This window comes from Artibeus jamaicensis, unplaced genomic scaffold (assembly GCF_021234435.1).
Source record: "Artibeus jamaicensis isolate MK-2021 breed Jamaican fruit bat unplaced genomic scaffold, CSHL_Jam_final contig_354, whole genome shotgun sequence".
In the NCBI taxonomy this organism is placed as follows: domain Eukaryota; kingdom Metazoa; phylum Chordata; class Mammalia; order Chiroptera; family Phyllostomidae; genus Artibeus; species Artibeus jamaicensis.
This window is the reverse complement of record NW_026521803.1, coordinates 19,285,866-19,312,625: the sequence shown is the minus strand read 5'-3', so window position 1 is coordinate 19,312,625 and position 26,760 is coordinate 19,285,866. Positions and strand designations below refer to the sequence as shown.

Here is a 26,760-nt window from a genome sequence, read left to right as displayed (position 1 = left end):
TGTTCAGACACATAGCCTAAGCGCTCGATCCCCCTCTGGTTATTTTTATTCACAGGCCAAGAAGGGTGGTCATATTTAATAGTTAACTTCTGTGGCTTATGTTTATGTATCCTTTCTTCCCCTCGGACTTCAGGGATTTTCCATATTTTCTTGTAAGATCAGTATCCCCCTTAGAAGTATGTTTGTTGCGATTTGTTCAGCCTTTGAGTGTTTTGTAGCAGTGGAAAACTTTTTTGAAAACCTTGATGCCAAAAGGGTAACTATTTTCCTTATTTCCCCCCAGCATTTTATGAGTATAATTTACATACAATAAAAAGCCTATATTCTAAGTATACAAATCAATACATTTTAAATAATATACAAGGTCTGTCCAGAAAAAGTCCAGCCATTGTTATTTAGTAAGTTTGTGTGACACATGTAACCTGGTAGCCAGGTGGACTGGAGTGGACTGGAATGTGCATGTGTGAATGACAACTTCATTGTACTGGTCAGTGGGGGCAGTAGATGCCACTGAGTGAGCCTGTGTGCTGTGTGGCCATTACGATCAAAATGACAGAGCAGAGCAATGAATGTGCATCAGATTTTGCATTAAGCTTGAACATTCCTCCACGGAAACTATTCAAATGATTCAGAAAGCTGCCGTTATGGGCAACTGGTGATAGGCAGCTTCATCACAACAAAATGCCTGCTCATGCATCACGTCTTGTAGTTTTTTGGCAAAACATCAAATCACTCAAGGTGACTCAGTTCCCCCACAGCCCAGATTTGGCCCTGTGACTTCTGGCTTTTCCCCAAAATAAAACCACCTTTGAAAGGGAAGAGATTTCAGACCATCAGTAAAATTTGGGAAAATATGACAGGGCAGCTGATGGTTATTGGAACTGTGTGAGGTCCCAAGGTGCCTACTTTGAAGGGGACTGAGGCATCATTGTCCTATGTACAATGTTTCTTGTATCATCTTCAATAAATGTCTATTTTTCATATTACATGACTGGATACATTCTGGACATTGTAGATGCACGTTACATTATCTAAATGAATTTTTAAGGTTATTTATCTTTAGATGGTGGGGGAGAGACGGAGAGTGGGAGGGAATATCAACGTGTGGTTGCCTTGCATGTGCACCCTACTGGGGACCTGGCCTGCAACCCAGGCATGTGCCCTGACTGGGAACTGAACTGGTGACCCTTTGGTTCACAGGCCGGCACTGGATCCACTGAGCCGCACCAGGCAGGGCCGTTATCTAAATCAATTGATAGAATACTTACATTATTCCAGAATGCCCTTTCCAGTCTACACTCACCCAGAGGTTATCACCCTAGGTTTGTTTTGCCCGATTTAGAGACTGATATAAATGTGACATCTAGTTCTTCTCGTTCAGTATTTTTCACATTTATCCCCCTGTGCGCAATTTGTTTATTAAGATTGCAGATTAGTATTCCAATATGCCATTATTTGATTATCCACTAACTTGGTGGTAGACATGAGTGGTTTCCATTTGGGGGCATTGTAAATAAGGCTGCTATGATTATTCTTGTACAAATCTTATTGTGGGCGTACATGCTACTTTCTCTTGCTTGTATCTCGGGAAGTGGAATCAGTGAAACACAGGGTAGGCATATATTTACCTTTATGAGACTGACAGGCTGTCTCCCAAGGCAGTTATACCAATGTACACTCCTAACAGTTGCTCATATTCTCAGTGGTATTTCCCTGTGGTTTTATTTTGCATTCCTTGACAGCTGATGTTGAGCACCTTTTCAGCACCTTTCCCTATGCCAATTGTGTATCCGGATAGCTTCTGTGAATTGTGTATTTAGTCATTTATTTTTATATACTGTTGCTTTTGTAATGGCTTTTCAGTTGTTTTTCCCAATAGGGCTCCTTTGTTCATCAGTTACATGTTTAGCAAATATAGGGTCCGGCACAAATAATGCCCCCCTTTTTTATTACAAAATCCCAAGCTTGTAATTCTGTAACATAGCACTATCACACTCAAGCACACCATGTGACATTTCAGGTGAAATGTTGAATTAAAACTCTGTAACAAATTATTACACTGTTACCCTCTCGACCACACTCAGGCAGGTGTGACTTCTGCAGGACCCTGTCGTTTCTTCCTGGCTGCGGCTTGCCATTTCACTTGAACAGTATCTTTTTTAGGAAAAGGGTTTTAATGTTGGTGAGATCTATTTTTTTTCTGTTATGGTTAATGTCTTTTGTGTCTTAAAGCCATCTTTGCCTGCCCCAAGAGTCGTGAAGACATTGTGTTCTTCTAGATTTATTGTTTTGCCTTCCGCATTTAGATCTGTGGTCAATTTTGAATAAATTGTACATTGTATGAAAGCACCAATTAAAAAAGATACATATCCAGTTAATCCAGCTTTAACTTAAAAACAAAAACCCTTTCCTTTCCCCACTGAACTGTTGGTGTTTTGGTGAAAGCCAGTGACCATATACATGCGTGCAGGCGGGTCTGTTGCTGGGCCCTCCCATCCCCTGACCTGTCTGCCCTCATGCTAGTGCCACACTCTCTTAATTCCCACAGCTTTAAAGCAAGTCCTGAACTTGAGTAGTGTAACTCCCCCATTTTTTCCCTTCTTCAACATTATCTCGACTCTTCTGGGCCTATTGCTTTTCCACAGGTACTTGCCAATTTATTTAAGAGCGCCTCATAAAATTTTGATTTCATTGAAACTGTAGATTTGTACAAAACCGAGATCTTCACATTGTTCAGTCTTTTAGTCCATGAGCATATGTTTATTGAAGTGTCCCATGATCTCGCTCAGCAACATTTTATATAGTTTTCATGGTAGATGTCTTGTACATCTTATTAACTCTTAGGTATTTGACTTATATGGTGTTATTGTAAATAGTATTTTAAAACTAAATTTTTAATTGTTTTTGCTAGTGTACAAATAGAACCACTAGAGTTTTGTCTCATATCCTGCAGAATTTTTAGTTCTAGCGGATTTATAAAGCAAACACTTGGTAACCCCAGAGAATGGGCGCAGTGTCACTGGGAATAACACTGTGTCAATGGGAATGCATCTAATTTTCCAAACGGGGTGAAAAGGGATTCAGTCTGTACTCCTCCTCTTACAGTTTTCATCTCAGAAACACTATCTCCTGTTTTTCTTTTTCCTTTGAAGAACATGTGATCTTCGAGTCAAACCTACTCTTGCAGTACTTACCGGGGGAAGGGAGGTACCACGTCTTTGCAGAGGGACCCCCGGTTTTCAGCTGAATGGGGAGGAGATGGGAGCACAGCCTACATGCTGCCCTGTGTTGTGTTGTGGTGAGCAATGTCCGGTTTTTCAAGAACGCCAACAAGAACAGAAAAACATATTAAAATGGACTGGAGTTAAAGGAGAGTGGATAGGTTTGCGATTTTTCAATTATTCTCGTTACATTTATGAATTCTTCACTGGTCAAATAATAGTCCCATCTTTTCATTCATTCTCCCCCCCCAACTTGTTTTACAACAGAACGATTAGCATACCCTCTAATCTACAAATGGATATAATGAACAGGGGCCCATTTTAACTTCAAATAACACCAATGTAAGGCACAACTATTCAGGAATATTTTATATTTTCAAAGTATTTAGGAATTCTTTAATTAGAAAAATAAAGGCAATGGGATTATCTATCAGGTTCTAAAGGTACCCACGAATTAAATCACTCACATCCCCCTCTTAAAAAACAAAAAACAAAACAAAACCTTAAATCACAATGCTATTAAGCTTTCTTACAGTAAGGAGTAAGACCAAGCTATGCTGGAGTACAAAACCTGAAATTCTGAGCATGAAAATAATTTATTGACTAGACATCTGGTTTATTCAAGCATTAGGCCTACCGAAGACAGAACTGACACAGCTCATGGAGCAGGAATAATATCCACCCAGCACTGCTTAATTTCAAATTTCCTGGGGACGCAGTCTCTGCCTTCTGTACTACAGACTCACCTTCAGGCATCCACATGTGCTGATATTAACCTGACTGGGATGTGAGAACTTTCTGCACAGTCAATTCGGCAGGCGCCAGTGCACCTGTCAGAGGCATTCTTAGGCACACACGACAAATAGCACGGCCTGCAGTAAAAGTCTCTGATGATCAAAGAAAAGAATATCACTTAAATACAATATTACAAATAGAAAGAAAAATACATGCATTTTTGCTAATGGACTGCTTTACATATCAGGAAAAATGTTACAATGAGATTTTTCTTTCTATGAAAATAAAACTTACTTGATATTCAACTTTTAATCAATGCTCAGGTTATTTTGTAGTACTGGAAATGAAGCAAAAAAATGATTTAACTTAAATTTAGAGAAGTGCAGGATTAATAATATGGAGTAAGAGTTGCACTTCTTTGACTAACTCATTAAAAAATGCCAATTAAACATTTTCAGTTAAATTTTATTTTCTTAAAAAAAGCAGCAGATCAACATTACAATTCAAGAACCTAAACTAAATACATACTTGACAGTGAAGCACACCTTGAGTATGGAGCGAAAACAGTTTAAAAAAAATCAAATGTATCATCTCCAAATACCCAAATAATAAATCACTTCTGCAGGCCTTTTGTTGAGTGGAATCAGAAACAAAAAACTGAAGATTTATTGCTGTAAAAACATACCTGTAGTACAGTAGTATGAATCTTGGGTATTAAGCATTATCAGTTGAATCAAGTTAAGAAGTTGAAAATCTCATAAGAAATTCGCGTGTGTGTGAAAGTCTAGGAGCCAGTCGACCCAAGAGCAACTGACAAGTCTAACTGTGCAGTGAGCCCAGACATTGTTTAAATCTCCATTTCTGGAAGGCAATTAAAAATTACAATTCCAACAGCCCACAAATCATATTTTAAAAACTGTAGAAAGCAATTAAAACTATGTCCAAAGAGCCTGTTTTCCCAGCTCCATTTCAGCACCCCAAGGAGAAATAAAAAAGCATCCATGACTGTCACAGATGAAAGTAATGAATGTGGTTGGAGTCAGTTATTCTTCCCACTGAGGTATAAAATCTATTAGAAATTTGATACTATACTATAACAAACTGTACTTCTCATAGTTCTGTTTTAATTTCCTTTAAACCCTGTTTTATATAGTTTTTAATTGTAAAAATGTTGCTTTCATGATTCTGAATCTGGTTCCAGTTCTTTTCATATATCTTTATATCAATATTTAATATACTGGCTACCAGTTCTAACCAGAAAAAAATCTCAGAAATCTCTTCACTATGACAGCATGTCCAGCAGAAATTACTGATGTGCAAGCAAACCCTAAAAGGCCCGGCTTTCCGGAGCGCACATTTTGTTGACTGTTTCACTGTCTGAATACTCTTTACAATGATTCTCGATGAAAGACTCTCTCAGTCTTGTAAACATCAGTGTGCACAGCCTGGCCACACAGCGGTCGCACGTGCTCGGAAAGGAGGGCTGGTCCACAGCTCGTGAGAAGCGCGGTCTCCGCTGTGATGGCTGCTGCACCCTTCATCCTGCAGGAGGAAGCACTTGTCCACGTTTGCTGCTTAAGAATGTGGCAGAAATGTATGCTGAGGTAGCCCAGTCAATCCTTATTTTTTTCTTTTTTCGTGTAAATTTGGTCTCAGAATATTTCTGGAAGGGTGACGTTTCGAAGGAGCCATTGCTGGGACCGGCTCCCAGTGCAGTCTCTGATGCTGGGCACCTGGCTGTCGTCTTCGGTAGCTTTGTCCAGGCACTGGTTACTGTTCACATGCTGCAGGGTTAGCTTCTGAAACGGCAGAGGGGAGTTTTAACGTGAACGGGGAAAACCAAACCGGAGCACCCCAACCCTCGTTCTGGTGTGTAGTTAAGTTCCTCAGGAGAAGGGGATTTTCGGTTTGTTCTGTGGTACGAATTACCAAAGAACCAGGGAGCCGAGGTGCCTCTGTAAGGACAACAGGAGGAGGTGTGCGGGAAGGGGGAAGGCGCTGGGGGCGGTGGGCCCCACTGCACCTGCGGCACGAGGACCTGAATTCTAAGCCCACTTCTGCCATAAGCTTCGTGAGAAATTTTACTTTTTTCTGCTTTAGTTTCCTAAAAATACAATAGGATTAGTGGTTCCTAATTTAGGATCCTCAACCTATTTTTAAAGAGCTATTTCAAAATTGCTTCATTTCCCTATGATAAAGCTTTTCAAATGAATTTTGTGATTCCACACCTCAAGTGCTCAGAAACTCAAGTCCTTTTGAAGACTCAAACTCACAATATTTACAAAACTGCCCTTAACAAATAAATGGCTAACACATGCAACTATACTGCTCCTGTCTACCTGTTTATATTCTAAATGGTCATGTTGATATTTAGGATCATTTTCAAAGGAGAGGACAGATGACAATTAATAGGTACATGATGACCCGCACTGATGAATCTGATACCCCGCACTGGTCGGGTTCAGGACAACAAAGCCACTGTGTAGGAATCGTCATTAAGCACTACCCTGTAGGTGTATGTATCTCTAAGGAAATGTGAAATCGGTTTGTTAGTGATACACATTTATTGCACTTTTTGCTTATGGCTCTGTTTTAATGTAATTAATTTACGTGGAACATTTCATTTTCATAAGGCCTTGTCTGGTACACATCTGACCTAAAAATGAAACCCAGTGATTGTATACAATGTAATGTTTTAGCTTTCAGTCACCTATCCTATATTGTACTTGAGGAAACTGGCAAAAGGCAGTACACGTTTGCTACCGACAACTGACTTTAGGTTCAGTATTATATATGTTAATTCTTAAAAATGCAAAATGTCAACCATGCAGGATGGCAGCATGGTTGTGGTTGTTTTTTACTCAGATGCTTTGTAGTTTACTTGCTGAGAGCAAGGGCTTTGCAGTCAGACACTTCTAGAATACATTCCAGATCTGTCACATAACAACCACAGCCATGCACTGCTTAGCGGTGGAAATACAACCCGAGGAACACCTCATTACGCACAGCATCATTGTGTGAACATCACAGGGCGCACTTACTTACACAGAGCTGGATGGTACAGCCCACTACACACCTAGGTTGCATGGTACAGCCCACTGCTCCTAGGCTACAGGCCTGCACAGCATGATGCTGCACAAAACCACCTGAGGTCAACTCCAGCACAAGAGAAAATGATGCAGTGAACACGAGATGTGTGAGGCTGCTGCCAGTTTAACACAGCATACTGTTTTACAGCATACTTGTTTTTGTTTTTAGGTAGAAAGAGTAGACTCCACTATACTTTGTTATTTTTAAATAACGTGCTGCACTTTGTATCACTTGGCAAGGCAGTAGCTGTGCTTACACCAACATCCCCACAAACACTGAGTCTTGTGTTACGGGGGCTATGTCACCAGCAGTAGGACTTGTCCGGCTCCATTACAATCTGACGGGACCACCATTTTTGTGGGCTGCCGTTGATGGAAACATTATGTGGCACACGACTATACATGCCCTGAGCAAAGAAACCTGAGCCACCAGTTCCTCATCTATAAAATTGACAAAAATAATTAAAATTGTTATGAGGAACCCTGACTGGTGTGGCTCAGTGGGATGGGAGCCGTCCTGCAAACTGAAAGGTCACTGGCTCAATTCCCGGTCAGAGCACATGCCTGGGTTTCAGGCCAGGTCCCCAGTCACAGAGTGCGAGAGGCAACCGATCTGTTTCTCTGGAACACTGATGTTTTTCTCCCTGTCTTTCTCCCTCCCTTCTCTCTAAAAGAAAGAAATAAATAGTTATGAGGAAAGATCGAAGATAATGCACAGAAAGTGCTGCCTAGCTCGGAGCCTGTTCTTGACACACGGCACTCACTGCTGGGAAACTCCACCCTAGCAGCACCCGAAGCAGCCAGGCCCACAACCTGGCAGGGCGGAGGGCTGAAGGTCCCCACGCACACTGCCTGCTGCCAAGGCCTTCACTTACATGTAGCACCCAAACCCTCAGGGATTCCAGAAGGCTCTGAGGAGCTTCTCTGAGCCTCAGCCTTTATCAGGCCCAGGGTCAGCATTAATAAAAACTACATACAACAAAAAGTTGAGTTGGGGAGTTGGTCCTTTTTCATTCTCATTTCTAAAAATATTTCATTTATTTAGATTCATTAAAATAAACTAACAAAGACATAGGCACTGTTCCACACTTGCTATTTGCTCAAAATTAAAGCGAATCCCCACAATTTTAGGAAGCCAACTTCCACTGTGGAGGGACCCTGCTCTGGCTGCTGACAGTAGGTGCAGGGCTCGGTGGCGCTCGGCACCGGGAAGGTCCTCACTGTGCTCAGCGCCGCACCTGCTCAGCACTGCCTAGTTTCCACACAGAAAAGGCTTATTACCCAAGGCAACTGGACAGATACGTGACAGAGCTACTTGTAACCTTTGAAGAGCAAGAGAAAAGCTATAATTATCATGGCATAAAAGTTTACCTGCAACCTAAAAAAAATAGTTTGCCACCTCCTGCCCCAAATCTCTAGATTGAACTGGGTCAAAATCTACATTTTTGTTGCAGAATGACCAACTACAATTAGTCAAAACAAAGGAGCTTGGTATCATAAACTCTATGTAAAATGTAATATAAATAAGACAGAGATATAAGCATACACAAATTTAATCAAACACAGTATTGTACTGTGCAGGCAATCTTGAGCCGAGAATCCCATGTCTGCCTGAGATCTGCTGACACCATTTACATGCTCTGTGACCTTGAGTAGTTCATTTCCATTCTGGGCCTCAATAGCCATCGGCACAAAACGAAGTCCTGGATTCATTTCTAGGGTGCCTCTGAAATCGGAGACTTCATGATTTCAAGCTTGTATTACGGATTACTGACAGAACTATTTTATTTTTCCAGATTGCTCTGTTTCTGACCGACGGAGGCAGGACAATTCTGACCTTTCCAAAGGTCCCTGTAGCTCAGGCTGTGGGGCCTGCACTGCAGCCTGACTTCTGCCTCCACCCAGTTCTGTCCTCTCCCTTCCCTTCTCACAGTGTTGATCCGAGAAGACTTCTAGTAAACGTCCTGAACACTAATCTTATATCAAAGTTTGTTTCTGGGGGAGCCCAGCCTGCAATACTGAAGTTTTATCTTAGGAAAAACACTTTGCAAAGTGCTCCAGAAGTTTTCAGATTTTATACTCATAACTGATTCTTTCTAAATACCCTAAACCACCTCTACCTCCCTAAATTTGCAATCATTTACTTTTTAAAAAGTGTGTGTGTGTACAATTTTTAGAGAGAGGGGAAGGGGGGAGGAAGAGAGGGTGAGAAACATGGATGGGTTGCCTCTCGCACACCCCCAAACGGGGACCTGGCCTGCAACCCAGGCGTGTGCCCTGACAGGGAATCAAACCAGCAACCTTTCAGTTCGAAGGTTGGAGCTCAATCCATTGAGCCAACCTGCCAGGGTTAATCATTTACTTTCAAATAACAGTTATGACAGATTTTGTAGGTCTCTGTCTTCTAGCTTTTTAATTTTTTTGAAAAGATTTTATTTATTTTTAGAGAGAGGAGAAGGGAGGGAGAAAGACAGGGAGAGAAACAATGTGTGGTTGCCTCTCATGCGCCCCCTACTGGGGACTTGGTCTGCAACTTAGGCCAGTGCCCCGACTGGGAATCAAATTCGTGACCCTTCGGTTTACAGGCCAGCACTCAATGCACTGAGCCACACCAGCCAGGGCACATTTCTAAGGAACATATTTTGGTTGTGACAGTGACAGGGGTATGCCACTGGCATTTACTGTCTGGAGCCAGGGACTGCGCATCCTGCAGTACGTGGGATCACCGTACCCGAAACGGCAGTAGCACGTACCATGGAAAACTCAGGGACAGAATGATCAAGCCATTTCCAATGGTTATTTTAACTGAGCTATTACTATATCTAACATTATTTTTTGCTGTAGTTTGACACAGTGAAGGGAAAACCAGGAGTGAGAAAACCTGGTGTTTGCCCTCTAGGATCTAATTATCTATAGTGGAGAAAAGACTGGTATATTAAAAAACAAACAAACAAAAACTACAGAGAAGTACAGCATGGGGGGGTGGTCCACAGACAAGTATAATTAAAGTAGCACCAAGAGCTAATCTCTTGCTGGGGTTCATGGAAATGATGTCAAAGGTGGGCCCTTTAGAATGGGTAGGATTTGTTAGATAGAGGGAACTGTGTCATCTTAAATTTCTTTTAATTTTTAATTTATTTTAGTGAAAGGGGAATGGAGAAGGAGGGAGAGAAATATAGTGTGGTTACCTTCCATACACTCCCCAATGGGGACTGAACCTGCAACAGACATGTGCCTTGACCTGAAATCGAATCGGCAACCTTTCAGTTTGTAGGACATTGCCCAACCAACTGAGCCACGATGGCTGGAGCAGGAAGTGAATGATCATAAATGCGAAGTGAGAAGGTACAGGGTAATTTCAGGAAACAATAGGTCGATGATTAAAGTAGACTAGGGTTTGTATATGACAAAATATATAGGTAGAAAAGATGGCCAAAGTCGTAACTCTGGACATCTCCATTTAAGGAGTAAAATGAAAAAGCAGAGGGACAGCACACAAAAGGAACAGAGAGAAAGCTAAGAACAGAAACTAAGCAGTAGTGCATCTAAAGCAGATGGATAAGAGGATTTAAAGTATCATCAGCTCAGCAACAGTAAATACTATGAGAAGTTAAGGAAAAAGAGGCAGGGATGTTCCTGGCTCTGTATCCAGGAGCTGTTTCCGTAGGATGAAGCAGATACAGGAGCCAGGGTTGGACAATCAGAGGCTCGAGTGCTGGCCATTCACTCGCCACCCAATGATGCAGGAGAAAAGCAGGATGGCAAGTAAAGAGTAAAGTAGGAACAAAAGCCTTTCCTTACATAAAGAACACTTGTGCTTCTAACCAGAGAAAGACGAAGATGTTCGTGCTGGTTCCAGAACCATAGGGCAAAAATACAAGTTGGGACAGGAGGTAAGGGAAAGAGGTTTCCTGAAGATGCTTCGAACTACCACCTTTGAAGTACCTCTATGTGAGTGAGTACAACATACACGTGGGGAAAGAGGGAGAAGTTCTGCACGAGAGCAAAAAGAAATACAAAAAGTTTTAGCTGTGGCTTAGTAGACTGAGAGACAGCCTGCGAACTGAGAGGTCGTCAGTTTGATTCCCGATCAGGGCACATGCCTGGGTTGTGGACCAGGTCCCCAGATGGGGGCGGGCGAAAGGCAACAGATCCAGGTATCTTTTGCACATTGTAGTTTCTCTCTACCACTTTCCCCCTCCCTTCCCCTCTCTCTAAAAGTAAATAAATTAAAGTTTTATTGTATGTCACTGAATATCATATGAGCAAGAGAATTTCATTAATTGAAGCTCACTTTTCACCTAAATGTTTAATTCAGTAACGAAAAATCCTACTTTTTACTCCATTTCTCCTATGCAACCACAGAGGCTGAGGGCACACAAATGGGACAGTGGCTACTTAGTGACAAGGACCCAGAGACTAGAAGCAAAACTAATTTAATTACTGGGGAGATTAAAACAAACTTGACTCATACTGTTTTTCCCATCTGTCCACTTTTCGAATATAAGAACAATTTGATCTATAGTCAAACTCCCCAAGAATTCATTTTTTTAGCGCTAAAGTCTATAAATATATCCAACAACACATACAATTTTATACATCTTATCCTGTATGGAAATGACTCCCTTACCACGGGATCATACTCCCAAAGCTGATTGCCTTTCAGGTGGTGGCATTTGAGCATGGTGACCGGGCCGTTAAGTTTGGAGACATCCAGACAAAGGTCGTCCGTTCTGATTTCCTTGTTGGCAGTGTAGGAGAAAACCTGAAAGACAGAAGTGCACGCACACAAGCTCTAGCGGTAACATCGGTCACATTTCATGTGCCATTAAACTGGGAGGGGGAAAAACAAGTAATTCAAGATACACAATTTTGAACTTTATTACTGTATTAACCGTGAATAACTGACTCAGAAGAGCTACCACAGATGCTACACAGAGGAGAGGAAAAGGTCTCTCTACACAGTGCACTGTCAAGGGCTGCCATCTGTGAGAATGAAGAAGGCAAAGTCAGTCTCACGCACAGCAACATAAACACAGCTCCCACGAGGAGCCTTTTACAAACGCTTCATTTAGACTGAAGGCTCCCTTCTCCTAAAAGTCTTTATTATTTTTCTTTAAAGGTAGGAAACTATTCCTGAGTGACCTCACAAGATAAAAAGGACAGAAAAATCCAAAAATTATCCCTTTTACTAAAATACTCACCTGATTACCTCCCATACCATGACAGTTAAAAATTCCAACTTTTTCATTTTCTTTTCTAGCCATGTTATCCAGACACTGATTTGTTTCCACATTTCGTATCTGTGGGACAATGAACAATGGAAACATCAGGAGTTAAAGAGATTAACCAGACACAGATGTACACACATTAAAATCAACCTAAATTTTCCACTATCATGCAAGAACTTCAGATGCTTGACAAGGTAAGGCCTTTGAGTTAGGGTCAAGTTTACTGTCTGGCTATCACAAATCCTGCAGTTTAGAAAGGTCTTAGTATTTGTATTATATAACTTTTGTGTTTCGGTGAAAAAATCCTTGAAATTCTTTTTTTTAAAGACTTTATTTAATTTTAGACAGAGGGGAAAGGTAGGAGAGAGGGAGAGAAACATCAATGTGTGGTTGTCTCTTGTGCGCCCCCTACTGGGGACCTTACCTCACCTGTGCCCTGACTGGGAATCAAACTGGTGACACTTTGGTTCATGGGCTGGCACTCAATCCACTGAGCTACCAGCCAGGGCCAAAATTCTTAATTATTTCATTTTTTCCAACCTGTTCTTTTAGGTTTTGTATTTGGTTCAGTCAACTCTTTTTGCCTAATAATTTAAAGCAATTTAACAACTTCCTGTGGGCAATGTTAACCACCAAGTTAAGGGGTATTACTTTTACTACTCTGATGACTTCTTAGGTGACACAAGGTAGATATTTTGTAATCAGAGTCTGGAGCGTGGCTTAACTGGGAGCCTAAGCATGCTATGGTGCGAACACATGCTTTTGTTAGATAATTGCCAATTAAGTAAAAGGAATCTAATCAGTCATCAAAATTAAGAATATTTTAAGCAATGCACCTTGATATTTTGTTTCCTCTGAATTACTGCAGTTTAAAAGCATATTGTAAACTAATAGCTGAAAGTTCTAAATATGTCCCCACGGACAGTACTGTTAGCAGCTAAGCCAAAGGGGATGCGTGACAAACCACACCTGTCACGTCATGTAGACAGAAAGGAAAATGTAACAAACTTTGTGTGGTAGATAAAATGGAGGGAAAGTTGAAACCACAAATAAGCCATTTGTTTTTATAAACATGCACAGTCTGTATATTATTCCAATATCTTATAAGACACTAACAAGCCCAGATGCATTTTTTTCTTACTTACAAAGACAACGGTGTGAAAGACTGTATTACGAACAGGCTGTCAGGAATAGGAACTGGGGTTTATGCCGAAGTGAGACCCAGGTTTAAATCCAAATGACCCAAACTTTGTGAGATCAACTTCCTAACAGTAACTGGGAGATAACGCTGGTTCTATGCTGGGGTTAGGTAAGGTTTCCACTTACTAATTCGGAGTCTAGCACTCGAGGTGAGCATGGAAATACTAACAATCTGAATTGCCACCTTATTGCTACTTACCTCCAACTTGCTATTCCATCAACCTCAAACTCACTCCTTACAATACAGGATTCTTCAACTGTATAATGCTAATACTTTCTCATCTCAATATTTTAAAATGTCCCTGCCATTCCACCCCTGACCTTGAGAATTACTATCTAAAACAAACTTCACTATCAATCCTCCAAAAGATTCTCTCTCCTCCTGACACCCTGTTTATTAATAATCCCATCATTTGTTTAATTATTTAAGATGGAAATCTCAGGGTCCCTTTCTTTTCTGGGTCCAACACATCATATCATATTCAGGAATTCATTTACCATGTGATTCACATTATCTTTTTCTGCCCATTATTTTCATTGAGAAACCTATTACCTCAGAGTTTGACAGGTGTTATAATTGGATACAAATGTGCATACAACATATCTTTCTGCTCTGCAGTGAGCAGTCAATCAGTACTCGATGATCACGGCTACCTCGCTTGAAAAAGAATTCAGTGATTATTTCCTTGTACTTTTCTTCTTCTTCTTTTTTTAGATTTTATTTATTTATCTTTAGAGGGGAAGGGAAGGATAGAGAGAGAGAAATATCAATGTATGGTTGCTTCTCGTGTGCCCCCTGCTGGGAACTGGCCTATAACCCAGGCATGTGCCCTGACTAGGAATCGAACCTCAATCCTTTGGTTTGCAGGTCCGTTCTCAATCCACTGAGCTACACCAGCCAGGGCTCCTTGTACTTTAAAAAAAAAAGTATAAACTCTCCATTCCTCTTTCTCAATTTTTCCTTACAAATACCGACGGAAAGGTTGCTGAAGGAAGGTAATAAATGCACAGGAAACATTAGAGAGGACCGATGTTATCCTTGGCTTCTCTTTTTCAGATGGAATGGCCTTTTGGTTAAATAGTTGATTCTTTTTTACCAAACTCAAAATTAATACAATTCTCCAAACTCCAAATGTAGTAAGGTGTTCCATTACTCTGTAACTATCTTATAATAAATCAACATTGGTTGTTTTGTTTCCACAATAGATGTTCCTAACGATAATAAGTAAATCGCCCTTACTGTGTGCTAGGTATTGTTTTGTGAGTTTTGTATACCATCCTTACAACTTTCCTATGAATAATTCAGAGTTGTTTTCTGACATGAGAAATCTAAGTCTCTATCCCTTGAGGTTACTGCTGATTATGAAATACTAAAGGTATAGTTTCTTCAAGGATTGGAAACCATTGCTTTCTGCCAATTGTTAGAGTGACATAAATCTTGATCAGCAAGATGTGGTCAGGGAGGCCCAGTGTAGATGGGTGATCAGGGGCTCGTCTGTGGGCCTCTCGGGGGACCTGACAGCACTCCCCTGAAATGCAGGGGAGTACTAGAGTGATGCCCCCACACATTCGAGATGAAGTGGGAACTTCTGTCGGCGGGCAGCCATTCAGGTTTGGGTCCCTGGGTGGCTTTGCCGGTAGAAGGCAGAGAGGGTTCTGTTTGGCCCCACAACTAGGCCATGTCTTAGTAGCTGAAGGGGACATTTCTCCAGGCTGGCTCTGCTACACACTGGGTAGCTAGAGAAGACAGTTTTCAGAGAGTATCCTCCTTTCCCTGGTAGGAATACATGTGGTGCACTTCACCTGTGGGGGTTGTAAAATGATTTGTTGAGGATTCAAAAAACGAGAATGACTAGAGGCTGAGCCATGGGAATGTTCTGCCCTTTAGAATACCGGTTCATAGGTCTGGTAGGACTTAACTTGGAAAAGTCTTTGGAGAAGAAAAGCATTAGGAACCAACATCAGGGATCAGATGTTCAAAACTGGAATTTCAAATAGCTTTAAGGCGATGGAACCAATTGCCAGCTCTCTAGTGAGGCACGGTAGGTAGAAGAGGCGGCGATGCAAACAGGTACTAGAATTGGTTGTCCAACATCTGGCACTTAGGTCATTGGGAAAAAACAGCACTTGGGAAATACAGAATGACATAAAATGTATAGGCATGTTATTAGGGAGAAGAGAAATTACAGGAAAGAATTTAAGACTGGTTAATAAAAAGACGTTCTAGTCAAATGTCTCCTTTGTTGGACTTCCTTAAAAAAGAGAGGAGGACAAAAACAAACAAAGAATGACAAGTTAGGGAGTGCTCCGAAACACGGTCTAAGGGACGCTGGGCTACGGCCGGGGCTCGCCTACTCGGGAGGACTCCGTCCCATCTCGGTGGACGCGATGGACATGCGGTGCGGGCTGGCAAAGAGTGCTCAGTAGTTTCTGTGCACTGTGAATTCCGTCTGGTTTATTTGTGTTCCAGTTGTATCTTGGTGACTCCCCCCCTTGGTCGGTTACATAGTACTTGGTGATTATCAGAAGTTGAGATTCTTAACTAAAAGATGGATTTGATGTGGAAAAAGAAGGGTGCTTTTCCTCACTGGAGTAGATACTTCTGAATATAAATGTGATCTTGGTGTTCTCCTTAAGGGAGCAGGAAAACAACTACTGACAGGATGGTTTGGGAATCTGATATAATCCATCCCTATGAAAGCTGTTTTAGGATGTACATACTCTACATTACTTGAGAGTAAAGATGATTACAAAAGATATACAGTAATTACTAATTTTAAAAACACTGGGTTTGACAAGCAAATATGAACACCTCAACTTCAGGGCCTGGGCAGGGAGAAATCTGGGAAAAATTTGTGGACTAATGACAAGACAGATGGATACCCTGCTGCACTGGCTATTGTGTTAATGTCTCCAGAATTGTTCAATAGAATTTTCTAAGGTGACGGCAATGTTTTACATCTGTGCCATCCAATACAGCAGCCACTAGCCATACGTGGCTAGTGTGGCTGAGGAACTGAATGTGGATTTTATTGAATTTTAATTACCTTAAATAACCACATGCGGCTCCTGGCTCCCACACTGGACGTATAGGACTAGGGGCTGACGCATGGAAACAAGTCCTCTGCCTTCTGCGAGGGCTACTTGTCGGTGACGAGAAACAGTGCGCCAACTGCTAGCGGAGCTGTAACCACACACTCGGCACCGGGAGAGGCACGTGCAGGTGCCCATGTTTGGCTAGTACTTTCTGGAACTAGGTGATGTCCCAGGGGATCTAAATGATTTCAAAGGGGAAGGTTTGTACACTAATGGTCCTTTGGGTAGGATTTCTTTATGACTAAATAACATTTCTCCTTACAGAACCAGAATTGCCAATGAACCAAACCAAAATGACCATAAACACCATGTACAACTAACTGTGAGACTGCCAGAGGGTGAGGGGTTGTCGGAAGCAGGAAGTTTCTATGTGAATCACAGCAATACCTCAGCCGTGGTGGTTGGGGAAACAGCCACACTCCAAGGAGTCCGGAGGCAGACGGGCAGGAGTGGGAGCAGGTCTGAGGACACGCGGGCCTGAGCCTCACTCCCGACTCCAGTGACGAGCCCCGGGACCTTGGTGGGTCAGTATGCTAAGACAGTGACTCCCCAAACCGCCCTCTGAACAACAGTCAGGTGTGGTTACATGGCCAGGTGTGGTTACATGAGCCATCAGAAGGGGGGTTTGTGATCACATATGTTTAGGAAACACCAGGTTTCACAAATTGAAATAGGTTTCTTTACTGAAGGACTCCTCGAAGCCTTTCACATGCTGTGACTCTTGGTATGTGTAAGGGCTGGCAGTGGAGGAAGATACAAAAAGCATCATTTCCCAAACATTTCTGGCCACAAAATCCATTCCCTCCTCCCTTACTTACTCCCTGTCCTTTTAACTGAGGGAGCACCTCGAGGGACATCAGACACCAGCATTCTTTACACAATGACTCGCAAATGCTGGTGTGAGAACCTCCTTTTCTCATCTCTAAAACAAGGGTACCATCTCAGGTTCGCTCAGATCTCTCAGTGAGGCCTAGCAGAAACTGACACACAGTAGGCCCACGACCACTGTCAGCTTCCCTTTCTTATCCACAGATCCAGCAAAGCTCCTTCTGAAGTAGCAACTTACATGTACACAACTGAACTTTTTTTTTTTTTTTTTTAACCTCAGGAGCTGAGAATAATTGTGAATGCACTCATTCTTCGGAAATAGGCAAGAAATTAGAGTAAGTTAGTTAATTTCTGCTATGGCCTCCTCCAGAATCTTGGTGTCTCCACTAGGGTAGCCAATGTAAGCTGTTAAAGGATTTCTGGAATCTAGCGAAATGGAACCTGCAGTCACTATTTTGCTCCTTGCAATAAGGTAAATGTCTAGATACGAGGAGTATGGGTATTAGTGGTTAAGAGCACAAACTCTTGAGCCAGACTGCCTGTGTTCAAATCCTCTGTCTTCATTTTGTGGCTGTTACCCAAGCCATGTTGTTTGCACTTACTTATGCCTCATGGTACTTACCATGAAGTGGAGACAGCACCTGAATCTGTGTGAATGTGAGGGTAAATGGAGTGGGTATTTGGAAAGCATCCAGATGGTGCTCATCAAATCTTAGGATTTTCAGATCTGCCTGGAGAAGCAACTGGTCAGTCCATAGACTGGCTAAACCATCAAAGGTCTGTATTATTTGCCTTCCGTGGTGGTATTTTTTCAGAATATTCATCTCCTGGATTAACAACTACTAGATACCACAATGAAACACATTTACTCGGTTCCAGGTCCTTATGGGAGTTGGACTCAGTGAAACCAGAGACTAAATCTCTATCTTTTAATTTCCCTTTCCACTCTAAAATCCTGTGATTCCAGGCTTCTCTAGGCCCTGAAGTATGACAAAAGGTCCTTGGGAGTCTAAATTCCAGTCTGTGGTGAAGGAAGGCTCACAGAGGTGGAGCTATGATATCAATCTTGAGACCCACACGGCCCAGGAAATCAGAGCCTTCATCTGCAGAGTGCAGCCTGCTACAAGGGCAGACAAGCTGCTTACTTAAGAACAAGCAGGCCACAGAGGGTTAAGTCTGTTCTTTATGCAGAAAGCCAGCTGGCAAGAAGCAGGTAAAAGGCAGTTTGCCTTGGCAGTCATCTAACATGGGTTAGACAAGTGGGTCTTTGTAATATGCCTATATTCTGGCCCAGCTAACAATGACTAGGTGTTGTCCAAAACTGGGTCAGTTCAAAGGAAAAAAACACCTTTTCACTCTCTATTCTAAAGACAAGTTATAGGAACAACTGCTATAAATCTTCCCATGGTGCACCACCTTCTCCCGGCTTTTCTCGAATGGAACGATGCTACAGCAAAGGGAACAGATGCTTGTTAATGAGCCAAGAAACTTGTTTGAGGGTAAATCCCTTAAATCACAACAAAGTTCAGAGGCAGGGAATTTGCAGGCCTGAAGCAGCCTCAGTAACTAGTGAGGATGAACATGGGAGGCTGCCTGCCCTGGCTCGGGAGCAACACGCCCAGCAGAATGGTTCCCCTCTAACACGCCATCATCCGGCTCCCTCTGTGGTCCACTTGCTCCCCATGTCCTGTTTCTAAGTTACAGCTTCTCCTCCTTCCCCAACCCCATCACCGCCCCCTAACCCAAACCACCTCTTCACTCTTACCTTAGGAAACCGAAGTCATTAGAGAGCTTCCTCACACTTCCACCACAAACTACCAGCTTCTTTCCCCAAATCTACCACCGAGCCGCACTAGTCCCATTCCCTCCCCTTCCCCACCACTTCCTCCCCTCTGCCTCCCATGAGACTCCAGCAATCAGTAGCTTGCTTTTAACATACTCACATTTTCTTTTTCGGGTAATTTGCATTAGCACACAGTTTCATCATAGCAAAAATTAACAAAAAATCCGTCTTTAACCCCATACTCTCCTCCAGCTAACTCCCATTTCTCTGGCCTTTTTGTAACAAAATTTCTCCCAAGACACGTCCACTCACGATCTCCACTGTCTTTTCTCCCCAGGTCTCTTAAAGCCACCAGGGGTTGTGTCCCCACCACTCTGCACAGAAGATGGGGCATGCCGACAACCTCTCCCTTGCCCGTCCAACGGCCAGTTCTCAGTACCGTCTTACTTCTCTCAAGTGTTTAACGGTCAGTCACTTTCTCTTTCTTGAAACAAGTCTCAGTCTCTGGGACATCACTGTCTTGGTCTCTCCTGCTTCAGTGGTCACTCTTTCTTAATCTTTCTAACAGATTCCTTCTCATCTTCACCTAGTGTCTAAATTGTGGAGTTTACTGTGGCTCGGTCCTTAGCCCTCTCCTCTTTCCACCTGTGTTCAGTCCTCCCAAGGTGATCTCAGGAAGTTTTGTGGGTTAAAAAACCCCTTACATGGTGACAACCTCTAATGTTAGACTTCCATCCCCAATGCCTCATCCAAGCTGCAGATTTTATTTATCTTTAGAGGGGAAGGGAAGGAGAGAGGAAGAGAAGTATCAATGTATGGTTGCCTCTCATGCGTCCCCTGCTGGGAACTGGCCTGCAACCCAGGCATGTGCCCTGACTGGGAATTGAACTGCGATCCTTTCGTTCGCAGGCCTGTGCTCAATCCACCGAGCTACACCAGCCAGAGCCAAGCTGCAGATTTTAAAATGCAACTCACTGCCCACCCAATACCTTTGCCTGGATCAATCAACACGTCCCCAACCGCACTGCCGAATGCCTCTGCACCCGCTGTACAGGCTTCCCCATTTCAGTCACGCCAACTTCTCTGCCAGGTTCCCAGGCTACCTAACTCTGAATATAAGCCTTGACTATTTTTTTCCTTTCACCTATATACCAGCTCTATTCTTGTTCTCATATAGTTTTGCTTGACATAGCAGACAATGTGATCATTTTCCAATGAAAGTATGCTAAAGCCTCTCTATGGCTTCTCATCTATTCAGAATAAAACCCAACTTCTTTACCATGGCCTACAAGCTCCATGTGATTTGACCTGCACTACTTAAAGTCTTGACCTTACTGTCTACTACCCTCCCCCTGGTTCACTCCATTCTAGACAACTGGTTTCTTTGCCTGTTTGTGGAATGTGCCAAAGTACACTCTTCTCTTAGGGCCTTTGTACTTGTGTTTCTCTGTGCCTAGACTACTCTTTCCCCCGAAATTTACATACATGTCTTGCTCACTCACTTCCTTCAGATCCCTGCTCTAAAACTACATTATCTGAGAGGTCTTTTTCAATTACCTACATAAAGCAGCACCACTACTCATGCCCGCTAGTCAATCTCTATCCCCTTTGCCCTTACAACCACCTGACATATTTTATATTAAAAAAACTGTCTTCCTCCAGAGACTGTAAGACCTACAGAAGCACTGCTCTCTTCCCAGTACTTCTGACAGTACCTTTCGCATAGTGGGTACTCAATTTGTTGGCTAAATGAAAGGAACGGAGAGGTGACAAGCTCCTACAAAGTGAGGGGGTGGTGGCAGTTACTTTTCCTAAGTGTCAGTAAGATTCGGCCCTGAGAAGGGGCCTGGTTGTGGCCCTGTCCACACAAGTCATTAGTTGCTGCCGTGACTTACAAAAGGAAATTTGCCAATTTCTGTCACAGAAGGTTGTATTATTTTTCCTATTTGGCTTCATATGCTTTTTAAAAGTTAATTTTACCATTAAGAGTTTATAAAGACTTACAATGAATTGCAGGTTGACCCAGTAAAACAAAACTCCTTTCTATAAGCAATGTACTTTCATATATTCTCTGGACTATTAAAACAAATGGTGGTCATAAGCAGCTAAAGTGATTTATAAGCCACTACTCAGTTGTGAAAATTACTGCCTTGACCTAGTAAAAAAGCGGGACCTTGGGGATTTAGAAGCGAGCAGACCTAGAATCTGCGCGGCCCACTGACTTGGGGTATTATTCTGTAGTGCAGAGGAGAGAGATGCTGCTCGGTGGGGCAGAGCGGCACACGTCTTCTGCTCCAGTATCCAGGGGGAAAACAGGGAAATTATAAAGGCCTTATTTTTCAGGCTGTGGAAACAAAACGAGATGAACTATACTTTCAGAGAGGGAAGAGCCTGTGCTGCAGGAGTGCTGACAACCACCAGCTGTCTGCCTCTGCAAGGGCATTTGCAAAAGGTTCAGGCTGAGGACTGGGCGTGGCCTGAAAAAGTGCCTTTTCCTGGGGAAAGAGCACAGCAGTGTTTTGGTTGTGTGAGGCTGGCAGGACCAATCAACACTAGAGGAGTCCCAGATACAAGGCCATTTGCCCAATGGGACATCTGCTGAGTCCTAGATGGGGAGGAAGCTGGGACTGGAAAAGCAGAAAATTTTGCACAATCTTCTGATGCTTAGCAGACAAATTCCTGCTAGAAAGAAGACCCACAAAAAAACCCACAAAAAACTGGTCTCCCCACTCGGTAAGGTGGGAGGGTAAAGTACTGCCTTCAAACAAAGTTTTGCCTTTCTGTGGAAAGCAAAATTTTCAGGGATGAGGAGCTAAAGATACTTCCTGAAGGGCCAGATCCAAGAAACATACACAACCTGGAAGTGAACTGAGGTTTTCTAAAACTGTAACCCAGGCCTACATAGTTAAATCCTTGTTATAGGTTGAACTGTGGCCCCTAAAACTCATGCGTTGCCCTCTGAACCCCTGGTACTTTAGAATGTAATGTGATTTGGAGACAGTGTTTTTACTGAGGTCATCAGGATAGGCCCTAGTCCATGTGTCCTTGTGAAAAGGGAAAATCTGGAAACAAACGAGCAGTCAGGAGAATGCCATGTGAAGGCAGAGACACCACACTGCCAGCAAGCCACCAAAAGCTAGGCAGAGCCAGAGAAGCATTCTTCCTACAGCTCTCAGAATGAACGAAGCCTGCCCATACCTTGATCTCAGATTTCTAGTGAGACAATAAATTTCTGTTGTGTAAGCTGCTCAGTTTGTGGTACTTTACTATGGCAGCCCTGGGAAACCAGCATAGTCCTTGACTTGATCAGATCCCTGAGCTAAAGAGAAGGACCTATTTGGATTCTCTACAGACAGAGCACAGTCTTAGCTGGGAGGTATAACAGGGGGCTAGCCCATTCCTGGACTGACAGTCTAGGAATAATGTGGAATACAGCACAAGACGTGGTTTCTTGTGACCATCCTGGTAATTAAACCAGAAGGTGAGAAGATAAGTCTCTCTATGCCATGGGCACCCATAAAGATGCAAAGGCCAAACTCCCAAGCACAACTAACTGTGTTAACTAATCATAAGCATTAATTCTCACATTATTTCAGGTTTCAAGAAAATTGGCTGCTGCATTCTAAAAGCAATTACCAAAGGCATCATCAGAAATGAAACAAACCGCTTACCAATGTTTTCCATCCTCCTCACCCAAAATGAGATTTAGAACTAAGGGGAAAAAAACGAGTGCTAAAAGTATAATTAATTATAAATAGTCTTGCAAGTTTCCTTGCCAGGTTTTCACAATTTACTTTGAGGTTCTTCAAGCTTTGATTCGGGTTAATTAACACTAGGACATTAGCTTTAATAGTGTATGGTTTCAAACAAATGGGTCTGTTTGTTAAAATAAGTCTGTGGAAGACACTAATATATTGTAACAAGAGTTCATTATGAAAGGCTAGGGGAAGAGTATTCTTATTTAAACAAAATATAACATGATAAAAAGTTGATGAGATTTTAAGTTATGAGGTAGACTGTGTCGACTAACAGGAATTTTCCCACACTGTGGTTATGTAATTTCAATATGGAGAGTCAGCCCCTTGTGAAAAGTTTCACCTCTACTGATTCTGATATATAAGTGAGAATGCAATAATCACACAGAATGCATTTTCATTTACCTCTCCCAAAGAGAAATAGTGACGTGGAATCTGAGAGTCGGGATAAATATTCTCTAGGTACCAAGAGAAAGGGTTGCACTGGAGTTTGTGTCTTAGACCAACTCTTGATGCTATATCTCCATAATCTACCTTCGTAACACCTGTTAAAAGAAATGGGTGGCATTATTAATGTTCTACTGGGTAATACATTTCTACTTATTACATCTAAGCAAGAGGAATGGGAAAATGGTGATGTGTGACTATGTAAGTGATATACCATAAATGTACTTCCCAAAGTATAAAACAAGATCAAGATTTATTTTACCCAGTTATTAAACAAGTCAACTAGAACAACTGTTTCTAGTAAGGTCTCTCTCACACAACACATGGAATTGTGTACCCTGCCACCTGACAGTCTTGTGACAATTAAAAACTGAGGATGGAATGATGAACACTGTAAGACACCTATTCCCGCAGAGTTCCCCAAGAGCAGCCCCTTGAGGCACACCACAGGCTCTGACTGGCCTCCAGTACTCAGCAATCGCACATCAGGGGTGAATGTTTCGGTTAGGTTAATACACACGCACGCACACACAACACCTGGACTAACAGTAATTTCTACAATGCCAACCTGGATAATTTATTGTTATTGCTAGTAATGGATTATACCAGGCATTCTGCTATGAGCTTTTTATACTGTGTGTCAGTTCATTTATTTCTTACAATGTCTTAAGATGCAAGTAAGTGTTTCACCTTTGCTCAAAGCTTCTTTCTTCCTCCTCTTACATCTCCTCAGAAGGCATTAGGATTAGGGACAAGAAAATCAGTCTTGTATTTCTAATGCAAAATAATGCTAACCTGGAGAAATGATGTAGAAGAAATTCTTGAATTCATCCATCCACACTTCTGCAAGTCGTCTGTTATTTTTATTAATAATCTGCCCTGTGCCTCCTGGGAATGTGTAGGGTGTAGCTTTCCGAAACACGTGTCCCACATGGGAGCAGGTGACAATCTCCAAAGTTCCTCCACACTGCCAAATCTGAGAACAACAACAAAGAAGACTCGTTTTAAACACTGGACAGAAAGAAATCCGCTCACGTTTATCGAGTTTCACAGATGGGGTTTCATAGAAGCAAGGGCATACAGTAGAGCTCCTGTTGTATGTATGGTCATAAAACCAGTGCTGCTTCAGGAGCAAACCTTTCTCTAATTTTGGTTCTGATTAAACCAGAAGTTGAAGGTGAAATTAAAAAAACAGAAAAGACGCAGGGTCCAGAAGCAGCATTTTCCTAACCGCAGACCGTGACTCATAAAAGGATCACAAATTCAAATTTGATGAATTGCAACCAGTACTTGCTAACAGAGACATACTGTTTAATGAATGTTTATGTTTTGAACATAATGTGTTCATTAATACGGTTCACGGTAAAAAAACTCTGGCCACGGAGTGAGTATCCAGCCGGAGCCCTACCTGCTGCTCCTCCTGCAAACTGTGCCACAGCCTGCACATGGCACAGAAGCGGGGGCTCTCGCGAGTCCCTCAGTGAGACAGTGGCAGCGCGCTCTGCCGTCTCGGGAAGCACAGAAACGAAATGGGGGGAGAAGGTGGAGCCGGTATGTTTCACACCTTCATCTAATGAACGTATCCTTATGCTCCTTTCAAAATACATTTTTCAGTAAGTTAAAAATCTACCCACTGCTTACAGTGAAAACACTTTGAAAAGTTTTGATTTCATTAAATATTCAGTGTTTTCCTAGGATCATAAAATGATAAAGCTGGACGGGACCTCCAGATGACCCAGAGTCCAAACCTCTCCTTTCGTAAGAGGGCGAAGATGCCCACCCGGAGCACAGTGAGCTGGCTGGTTTGGATCACGGTGCGGGTCACTGTGGTTTCCACTAGAAGATGTGTGTCTAAAATTATTTCAGGAATACACAATCTCATGTAAATATGATTATTTTTAGAGCCTGAATTATTACCTTAAAAATAACAGAAATCAAAAACAAATAGGAAATCTTGTATAAGTTTTATAGGCAGACTATTAAGATAACTAAATTTATTTGCTTAAAATAGTTTATTATGAACCCTTAATAGTATCACCACCTTTTTTATGGACTGGAGGTTCTGAATTCTGGTTAAACTCATTTTTAAAAAAATTTAGAGAATAACATGAATAATTAAAGCACATCCATACTTGAGAACAGAAGGTTGCTTTTTTTCAAAGGGAACTTACCCTAAAGGAAATTTCTAGGTTTTCTCCTCCCCAAATATCCATTCCAGCATCATATGTTCCAATTTCTTGAAAGTAATCTCTGTCTATTGAAAAAAGGCCTCCTGCCATTGTAGGTGTTCTGAAATTCAATCATAATACTCTACTGTTAATTTTAACAATTTAAAATTTTAGTTATTGTTTTTAAAAGTCATTTTGTAACTGTTAACAACTACAGAATAAATGCTTATTCTCACACTCTTCAGCAACTGTCGCAGCCCTTTGGGGCTTCCTTTGTTACTATGTTACGTCAGTAGGTTCAGACATGACCTACGCCCTGGCCCTACTGTCACAGCTTCTGCCTGAACATCCTCTCCAGTCCCAAGAGCTCCTCCTGTCCTCAGCAGCTTTCTCGGTCCTCAGGCCCTGACTGAGCATCCACCCTGAAACTCCTCTCCAGCTGAGAGTGTGCCTACTCCACAGTTCCTAACAACCATGAAAGCAGCTGACAATGCTCACCAGTTAGACTCACGTTAGCAACCCTAACACCCCAGGCTTTAAAGGGTGGCAAGTATTCAAAGAAATAAGATTAAATAGGATGAAAACAATGTGGCCCTTTCCCTAAACACAGTGGGAACTTTTAAGGAAAGAAGGGGATGGAGTACAGAATACAATCTATACATCCTTCTAAGGCAGTGGTTTTCAACCACAAGAGGTACACAGGTGTGCCATAAGAATTTTAAAAACATGTAATACCTATTTAGTCGGGGACACTGACCCCTTCCCCCTTAGACTGCCAACACAACAGCAGCTTTCTGGTGTGAATGAATTAAAACTATATGTATTTTCTGTCAGATCAGCAAAAACCATTTTTTTGGTGTGCTGCAGGACTTCACTAATTGGCTTATGTGCCATCAGATGAAAAAGGCTAAAAACCGCTGTCCTAGGGGGATCATCCTGACCAAGGACGTCACACTCTCTGCCTAAGAGGAGCCCAGTTCAGCAGAACATGGCCCTCGCACACAGAGGGGTGGGAATAGGCGGAATTAAGCAGAGAAGTGACAATGAAGGAGGTTTAACTAAATAAATACCAAACATTTCATTTCCTTGAACAATGAGTGTGAAGAAAAAACAGACTCAAGTAGGAGGAAAAAACTGAGTTTCAGGGAAGAAGACACTATGCAGACTGTATTCTAAGACTAACTGGGCCTCCTCAGTAGATCTAGAA

The 26,760-nt window shown here is 42.2% G+C and overlaps 1 protein-coding gene across 4 annotated transcripts in view; it reads right to left on the bottom strand.

Annotated features, from left to right (window-relative positions):
* Positions 1 to 3,379: 3,379 nt before the first annotated feature.
* GALNT1 (polypeptide N-acetylgalactosaminyltransferase 1) overlaps positions 3,380 to 26,760 on the bottom strand; it is a 135,047-nt gene continuing 111,666 nt past the window's right edge. For all 4 annotated transcript variants that reach the window (XM_037154457.2, XM_037154456.2, XM_053664181.1 and 1 more), the window contains 6 exons: positions 25,557 to 25,674; positions 24,181 to 24,361; positions 23,344 to 23,483; positions 12,250 to 12,348; positions 11,676 to 11,810; positions 3,380 to 5,755 (listed from right to left, as the gene is read on the bottom strand). In XM_037154457.2, the coding sequence (XP_037010352.2) occupies positions 5,609 to 5,755; positions 11,676 to 11,810; positions 12,250 to 12,348; positions 23,344 to 23,483; positions 24,181 to 24,361; positions 25,557 to 25,674 (820 nt within the window). In that variant the 3' untranslated portion in view covers positions 3,380 to 5,608. The remainder of the gene's footprint in view (positions 5,756 to 11,675; positions 11,811 to 12,249; positions 12,349 to 23,343; positions 23,484 to 24,180; positions 24,362 to 25,556; positions 25,675 to 26,760) is intronic.